This window comes from Lipotes vexillifer, unplaced genomic scaffold (assembly GCF_000442215.2).
Source record: "Lipotes vexillifer unplaced genomic scaffold, Lipotes_vexillifer_v1.1 scaffold519, whole genome shotgun sequence".
In the NCBI taxonomy this organism is placed as follows: Eukaryota; Metazoa; Chordata; class Mammalia; order Artiodactyla; family Lipotidae; genus Lipotes; species Lipotes vexillifer.
In genome coordinates, this window is record NW_006773945.1 from 1,962,497 (window position 1) to 1,971,064 (window position 8,568).

Consider the following 8,568-nt stretch of genomic DNA (forward strand, 5'->3'; position numbering starts at 1 on the left):
CAGGAATGCTCACTTCAGGAGACCAAGCTCCACCACGTGTGGGCAAACACCACCAACGGGTTCTGGAACCCAAGCATCAGCTGATGGAGGCAGAGGGGACATGGGCTCTGGATCCTTAAGTCTGTGGCCTTTGGGACAGGGATGCGAGGGACCCTGTGCCAACCTGGTGGGGGCAGGGAGACCATCCTTCTCCAGAGAGGCTTACCTCTCCCCACAAGGACGCAGGAGGGACCTCTCACAAGAAGCTGGTCACAGCGGGGCTGTGCTCGGCGCCATCTCCACGACCAGGCTGGGCTACACCGCCTGGTTGTGGAGATGGCGCCCATTCAGTTGTCTCTTCCGAGGCCCTCATCTTCCGTGGCAGCTCATCTTGTCTAGCACGTCACAGGATCTCAAGAGTCAACGGGCCTGAGGGTTTTCCTGATCCAGTCACATCCCACTCAGTGCTCACCTGGCCTCAGCTGCACCCCAGTGATGGGGAGGTCACTGTGACCTGTGGTGGCCCTTTTAGAGAAGTCTTTCTTCTACTCAACTAAAACCTGTCTACTTGTGGCTGTGATCCACTTGTCTTAATCGCCCCTCAGAGCCATGGAAGACACGTGGTAACATTTTAGAGCTTTATAGACTGTCTCTATGCCTTGCCTGCATTGCCCCTTCCTCCTTCAACCGACCACACTGTAGCTGTGCTGCCTGCTGCTGTGTTTCTTGTTTCTGCCCAGTCTGCTTTCCATTAGGGAATCCCCCACCCTTCACTCCACAGGGAGGCTCAGCTGGGATGAAGCCAACCTGAGTGTGCAAGTGGCCACGTCTCTTCCCTGGCCATGTGGAAAGTAGAACAGTTGGTGGCATGGCCTGAGCTCCTGGAACACAAGCCCTGGCTACGTGAACCAGTATATTCCCCTTGTGGCTCAGCAGGCTGATTTGGGTTTCGGATACCTGCCAACAAAAGCATCCCGCCTAATACACTCCTCAGCCACAGTTCTTGCAGCCCCTCATCACTTCTCCTTTGATTCCAGCCCTTCCCTCGTCTGGATCCTGAAGTGAAACATCCATCTGGGAACTCTACACCCCAGCTGGGTCTGAGCAGAGCAGACCCACTGCCTCCCTGATTTGGAGGGAGGCCTGTCTCTTGGAGGGAGGCCAAGGTGATGTCAGCCTTCCTGAACGATGACTCACACACAACACAAACTCCAGCATTTTTTCCCACCCATGTTGCTGGTAAGCCAAGTGTGTCTCACCTGCTGGTGCTGTTATTGGGGGACTGGCTCTCTGAGAGGAGCTTAGCAACTGAAGTAGCAGCTATAAGACCATGGAAATTCTGGTATCAACACAGCTGTTTTTCAAGATAAACAGTGACAACTTCCGATCACTAGTTAACGTTTTGGTCACGTACGGCTCCTAGCTGGTGAAACACCCCAAGGATGCAACCTTGTCTCTATCACAGCATAAATATTTCCTGGCAGAAGGACCCCAGTTCAGCTCCACAAAAAACTTAATACCTTTGGGTCCACAGTAGTAGAAGCAGCATTGTAAAGAGCGGCTGGGAGGCAGGGTGACTAACAGCACCAGTGCTGCTCCCAAGTCCTGACTCCCCCGTAACTACTAACATGCCCTTGGGAGAGTCATTTACTTCTTTGAGCCTCAGTCAGTGAAAAAAAGATAACACCACCTCCCTTATAGGGCTACTGCCGCAGGTACATAATTTAACAGAAGTAAAACATGGTGACTGACACACATTTTACCCTCTATTGTTACTCCGCTTGTGTTGGCAGTCAGGACACAGACTCCTGGCTCTACTCTGCTATCCTATGCCTCAGTTTTTCTCTCTCTCTCTAAATCCCTTTTATTGAGCTCAAGTTCTGTAATCTTTAAATAAAACCAACCTGAGCTGGATCTTCTCTCCGGGACCAACTGTGAGGTCGGCTATCTCACACAAACAGGAATCAGAAGACAGCTATTTCCTGTTACTCTGGCTCAGGCACTTTACGAAGTTCCCTCGCGCCTGCACCAAGCACGCTGAAGAGTGTTCTGTGGCACACCTGTGCTGCTGTGAGCCACGCCTCTCCCCCCAGGCCTAGGCACATCGTGGACGCTCTACAAATACTTCTGTGTCACCTGCACGGCCCCGGGCATGGTGAGGCCAGGGAACAGGGACATGGTGCTACACAGGGCAGGTGGAGGCCGGGGGCTGCTCCAGGTCAGATGGGGGAGGTGGGCATGGTGGAAGGACCTACCCAGGTTCAGAGTGCAGGAGGGAGGGCTGGGCTGCACATCTGGCCCACACCACCACGTCTGGGCACTGAGGCCTGACTACCATACTCGCTCACTCATGCTCTACGTGACCTGAATACCACGTAAGCTAGAAAACGTCCTGGTTTTGAGAGAACCCTCCTTGTTTTGCTCATGTCTGAAAGCCAAGCCTGACTTTTCTTCACTGCACCTTCCTTCCTAAAGCCTAGAAAGACTCCGGAACCTGGACAATCTGTCCCCACTTTTCCAGCCACACCACCCTCACCCTGGCTCCCACAGTTCCCTTCCCTCTAACGTCAACCAACCTAAACCCTTGGCTCTTCACGGCTCTGGACACACACCACCTCCTCCAGAAGCCTTCCCAGCACTGCAGCCACAGTCATCCTCACTATCTCAGCTCTGAGCACTGGGCCAGACAAATCTTTATACGCTCATTGCAAAAAAGTCTGTGTTATTTCAGGACGCTTTCTTTCCCTGACCCAGAGCATCTGGAAGTTTCTCAAGGCCAGAGAGCCTCGATTTTTCTCTTCCATCCCCCCTAGCTTCTCCAGAGCTGGATACAGCACAAGTGCTCATTACCAGATACATTAAGTTAACTGAGGCATTCCTTATCAAAGGTGTTGATCTTGCCTCAGAGTGGGGAGGCCCCTCCTCTGCTGCCTTAGGACCTAATGTTCATACCCCTGCTTATACAAGGCTGGATGACAATCCCCAAGTTAAAAATATCTCAAGCCAGGTACACTGGGGACCGAGGGAGTCATGCCCCCCGCCGCAGTCACCTGGGTGTCCGCCGGCAGGGCCCTCTGCCCGCCCTCTCACACCCGCAGTTAATTAAAGGTCACATTCCTTCAGTCTAAGTCATGGCTCAGGCATAAGAAGTGTTTTTCACAGTGGGAGCTTTCAGAGAGCTGTGGGAACAGAACAATAGCAGCTCTCTTCCAGGCAGAATGCCTCTCGCTTCTCTAGCAGCTTTCCCAGCTCTGTCTGTGCTATGGAGGCCGATTTAGAGCCTGAACGTCATCACCTACAGGGTGAGGCCCGACGTTCATCTCCTAAACACGGATGGGAGGGATGGGAGACTCCGGTACCCCTCAGAGCCACATGATTCCATGTGGCACTTGCTCCCCCCACTACAAAACCAGACAATCCACCAAACTGCTTGTGCCTGAAAACACACATCAGTGGCACCCTGTGAACCAAACCCATCCCCGCCCCACTGGAGGCTCTGAAGAAGCAACTGGTTATTATTTGGAGGAACCTTGTGGTTCTAACCAAGGACAGGAAGAAAGCAAGATCTCGCGCCCTCATTCTGTAAGCCAGAGACCTTACAGCAGAATTCACAAGAAACTGAGAAGAGCCCAGAGTCTGGGCTACAAGAAGTAAGACTCTTCTAAAAGGTACAAACTTCCAGTTATAAAATAAATAAATCATGAGGATGTAATGTACAGCATAGTGACTATAGTTAACAATACTGTATTGCATATTTGAATGCTGCTAAGAGAGCAGATCTTAAAAGTTCTCATCATAAGGAAAAAAAAAATTCGTAACCAAGAATGGTGATGGATGTTGATTAGATTAGTGATCATTTCGCAATATATACAAATATCATTATGTTGTACACCTGGAACTAATACAATGTTATATGTCAATTATATTCAATTTAAAAATGAAATTTCCAAAAGTCACAGCAACCAAAGAAAAAAATCAAAAACCCCAAAACAAAAAAATCCCCCTTCTGATTCAGACAGGAGACGTCTTCATTTGAAACCCAGATTCGTAAGACCTGCAAGGCCTTTGGCTTTGGCGCTGGTCTCCAATGAGGCTGACACTCTCAGAAAGGTAAGTGTCCCAGGAAAGCAAGACCCCTGAGGCCACTCACCTTTAGGTCCAGGTACTCCAGGTCTTTCTTCAGCTGGAGGTAGGTATCGTCAGCCTTCAAATGAAGCAGAGAGAGAAAAAAGCCAGTTATGAACACCAAAGGTGTCCACAACTCAGGGCTTCACATGTGACTCATTTACACCTGTGCAGCTTCGGAGACAAGAGACCACAGCAGACCAACACATCCAGGCCACAGAGGAAGCACAAATGTCTCGGTGCAGCTCAGAGCTCTCTCAGCATGGTGGATCTCACAGGTCTACCATGTGGGGAAAGCCAGCTTGTTCCCACCATTGGCTGGGGACAGTTTGATGAGGAGGAGGGAGAAAGCACACATCCCACCAGAGGACCAGGCCAGCAGAGCAGCTGAGGCAGAGGCGAGCTCCTGAGACAGAACTAGAGAGGTCTACCTGGAAGAGGACATGCCACGCTCCAAACCTTTGCACTGGGCCACTTCACATGCATGAAGGAAAATGACCCCCTGATGGGTGCGGATGGATGCCTGGAAGAGGCATGGAGATGACCTAGGTGACCCAGGGAGGTTCCCTTCTGACCTTGGGTTCTAGAACGATAAGCACCAGTAGCTGCAGAAAGTTTCCTGGAAGTTTTGGCTCCGTTTGCTGAGCATGGAGCCAAGGTAGCTGGGTCAGGAGCTAGATAAGGAAGGTCCAGGCAGACCTGTCTGCTTGTGTCATCTCTGACAGCCTTGTTGAGTTCTTCAGTATAATTACCAGAAACGGTGAGAATAAGGAAAAGACTCTTTGATTTCCTAGAACTTGTGCTTCCTATGTAATGGATCACAGAAGCTAACTGTGAGGGAGAGGGGCTACGAAAGCTTAAGAAAAACAGTCCAGGCACTTTCTCAGCCAACTAAGAGGCCTCTCAGCAAGCCAGAGCAAGCCAGGGCTAGGAAGGTGGTCCGAGTTTAGAGCTCTGATGTAAAACAACAAAAATAAATAATGCAAAACGTTCAGGCAGTGCTTTTAAGCATGAGAAGGCCTGAAGGACCACTGCCAGGGACACCAGTGGTTTGCAAGATCTAATTTCTGTCCCTGAACTGTCTCCTTACCCATCCCTACTTCCTCAATCAGCCCAGTCCCGCAGTGAGAGGGACAGAGCAATGTTATTAAAAGTCACCCGAATTCACAAATTAGGATTTTTGCACGTGCTCCCTTATATTCATTTTTCCAAATACATTTCCTGTATCTCTCAGGTCCCACTAAAATAGGACAGGGAAGGATAGTGACAATTCCCTCAACCTCCTCATCTGTCCTCTGCTTACTTCTGTGCAGCTTGAGGGACCAGGCTCGTGTGGACCAGCATCTTCTTTAAGATGCTCGGGATGCCCAGGAGAACGACTGTCTGGCTACTCCTCGAGGAGCTTGCCTGCAACCCCTCATGTCTTGGAAACAGTTTAGAACACTGTGCCAGACAGGACCTGGAATCTGGCTCCAGCCTGCAGGCCACTAGCTGAGGGATCCTGGGCAAGTCACTTTCCCACCTGTCCTACCTAACCTCTCCCAGGCTACTGTGAAATTCACTGGGATAAGGGGTGTGAAGATGCTCTGACAGTCAGCAGGGCACTGTCCAGATGAGAGGGCACCATGCCTTCTCCCTCCAGGCTGACACACACCTCTCAGCATCCCAAGGAGTACCCAAGGTGGCAACAAGGATGACAGCTAGCACAGCCCTTGGACATGACCACACACCAGCCTGGCAGTCATTACTCACAGGCAGAGAAGCCACAGTTCAGGTCCCTCACACCACATGCAGCCTCCTCCCCAGCAACAGGGGCGTGGGCCCCATGATGGCTGCACAGTGTCTGGCAGCAGCATCCAGAAGCAAACAGGCAGGAACAAGGGAGAGAGCCAGATAGCAGGACAGACTAGAGCACGGGCATGAGGGAGCACAGGCCAGCATGTCACTCCCCTGTCCCCGGGGTGGCCCCCAGCCCTGAGAGAGCCCACCAGCGCTGACCTGGCAGGTGGGAAAGGTCAGCTCGTGCTGCAGTAACTGGCTGATGGCGAAATTTCGCACCCTGGCCAACTTGGCCTGGTGCCGCCGTAACCGGGTGAGAAGCAGTGAGAGCTCCTCCAGCTGCAGGTGTGTAGACACATCATGAGGAAATTAGCCACCGCAGGAGCACGACGCTATAATTACTCTTCACCCCAGTGCCGGCACAGCATTGATGTGACACCATTAAGTAATTATTGCATTAATTCTGTCATTAGGACAAGTAAAGGCACCGGCAGAAAAGGGGCTGCAGGAAGTAGTTTTTATCAGGAAACAGCCACCAGCAGTGCAACCTCACCCAGACGTGAGCTTTGAAGACAGTGAACTAATCAAAGCAAAGACCAGGAAGAAAGGAGAGGAGCTAACCGGAGAAAAAGGCAGGTGGCTGGAAAATGCTGCAGACAAAATGCTGCCCAAAGGGGAACAAACACCACAGTCTCCTCCACTTCCCCCGCCCCCGCCCTACCCGGCTCTTCTGCTGACCTCAGGAGGTCCCAATGCCAGCGGGATGGGCCTGAGCAAGTCATTCGACCTCTCTGAGTCTCAGTTTCCTCATCTCTAAAATGGGGATTGCATCTGACTGGCTCAGGGGATAACTCTGATGAGATCAGCCCTTTGAAAGCTGGATAAGATCAGTCGCCTGGAGGGGGAGAGGAGGTGCTGCTTACCGATTTTCCATGTAAACTGGGAGCACTGACAGTGTGGGTCATGTAACCCATGGAGGGCATGGAGCGCCGGTCCACATGAGAGGAGTTCTGCAGGAGGGGAGACATGAAGTCACACCGAGAGCCGGGCGTGGAGGGGGGCGGGGGCCAGAGCCTCTGCCACTCACTACCAGGGCAGCCAAGCACATGGCATGGCACCTCTCTCAGCCTCAGACTCTTCATCTGTCAAATTGGGATACACGTCTTTCTCGCCAGGTTATGACAATGACAAACTGTGAGAGCCCCTCCATATTTAAAACTTAAGTCAGGTTATTATAAATAACTGAACTAGTTAAACACAGACATCTCTCCCTGCCTTCCAAGCTGCAAGGAAGCAGACTTCTAGTTGTGTGACCGTGTGCAAGTAACTTCATCCCTTAATGCCTAAGAGTTCTCACTTGTGAAATGGGCACACGGGTATCCCCTGCTTTACAGAAGTTCGCTTTATGCCACTTTGATTTTACAAAAGACCTACCTTTAGCACCTGATAACCGAAATCCAAAGGGGATTTTCACTTTCACAGAAAATGGAATTGCTTCTTCGCTTTACGCCACTTTGGCTTACTAAAGGTTTCATAGGAACACTCTACCTTCAGATAGCGGGGAAAACCTGAAATAATAGCACCTACCTCATAGGGCTGTTGTAAGAATTAAAGCCTTTTAAAGTACAGTACCATGTAAGTGTTACCTATCATTATCCTACATTGCTCAAGTTTGTGTTCAAACCATGTGAGGCTCCTAACGCCCTAATGCTGGGCCCCAGCAGCCTGGCAGGGCATCCGGAGTCTCACCTTGGTGGTGTGGCCCCATGCCTTCCTAGGAGAACCGCTCAGCGAGATGTCCACACTCCTTCTCCGGTCCGGTGGCTTCACAGTGACCCTCTCTGCTGGCGTATGTGGCCGCCGGGGTGGGAAGGCCCTCAGGGGTCCCAGGGGAGGGATGTCCGAGGGAGATGGAGGCACAGAGATGGAGCGGGGCACCTCTAGCATGCTCCTGCTTCGGCCCTGGTCGGTGAACTCTGGGGAACCGGCACAGATGGGCGCCGTGGGGCTGCCGTGCCGGAACTGCTGCCGCTGCTGCCACTCGTAGAGCTGCCACACGGTGCCGTCCCGGTGTGCCCGGCGCTCCTCACTCGACATCTTCAGGTGGCTGGCTCGGTCCTGCGCGTACTTGTAGTCACTCGGCAGGTTGCGGGGAGGGGGTGAAGAGCCCCCTGAGGGGTGTCGGCTGCTCCTGGGAAGAGTCTGGTAGTTTTCTGGGAAGGACAGGGATTGGCTGGGACCCTGGCAAGGAAGGGTCTGGTCCAGGACCAGGCTGAGGAGAAAGGAGAGGACAGGTAAGAGGATAAGCAAGGGGTCTGCTGGGCTTCTGGAAACACAGCTAGGCAAAGCCACAAAGCCAGGCACGTGAGGGAGCCCTGTATGAACCCCAAAGAACAATCAACGGAGACACCCAGGACTTCAGTCACTTCTTCCCTTTGCAGAGGATTCCTAAACCACTTTATCCATTAACCTTGGAGTGTCAACCACCCTACCAGGCCGACTTGGCTGCCCCACTTCAAGTGCAGCATGATTAAACCTGCCTCTCTCTCTTGCCATCAGTCAGCTTTTCCATCAGGTGTGCATATCTCTAGGAGATGCCTCACGATTCTCCCGGTCACCAAGATGTTCCCCAGCACCAAAACCTGGAGGTTCTTAAAGGAAGTGGCTGGCATCAGTTCCTTTCTT

At 52.0% G+C, this 8,568-nt stretch overlaps 1 protein-coding gene across 1 annotated transcript in view; it reads right to left on the reverse strand.

Moving 5' to 3' along the window:
- The window catches only part of PLEKHA7 (pleckstrin homology domain containing A7), a 208,919-nt gene that overhangs the window by 22,456 nt on the left and 177,895 nt on the right, over positions 1-8,568 (reverse strand). Inside the window, exons 11-13 of the mRNA XM_007448586.1 lie at positions 7,633-8,155; positions 6,807-6,893; positions 4,130-4,183 (exon numbers count right to left, since the gene is read on the reverse strand). Of these exons, the coding sequence (XP_007448648.1) occupies positions 4,130-4,183; positions 6,807-6,893; positions 7,633-8,155 (664 nt within the window). The remainder of the gene's footprint in view (positions 1-4,129; positions 4,184-6,806; positions 6,894-7,632; positions 8,156-8,568) is intronic.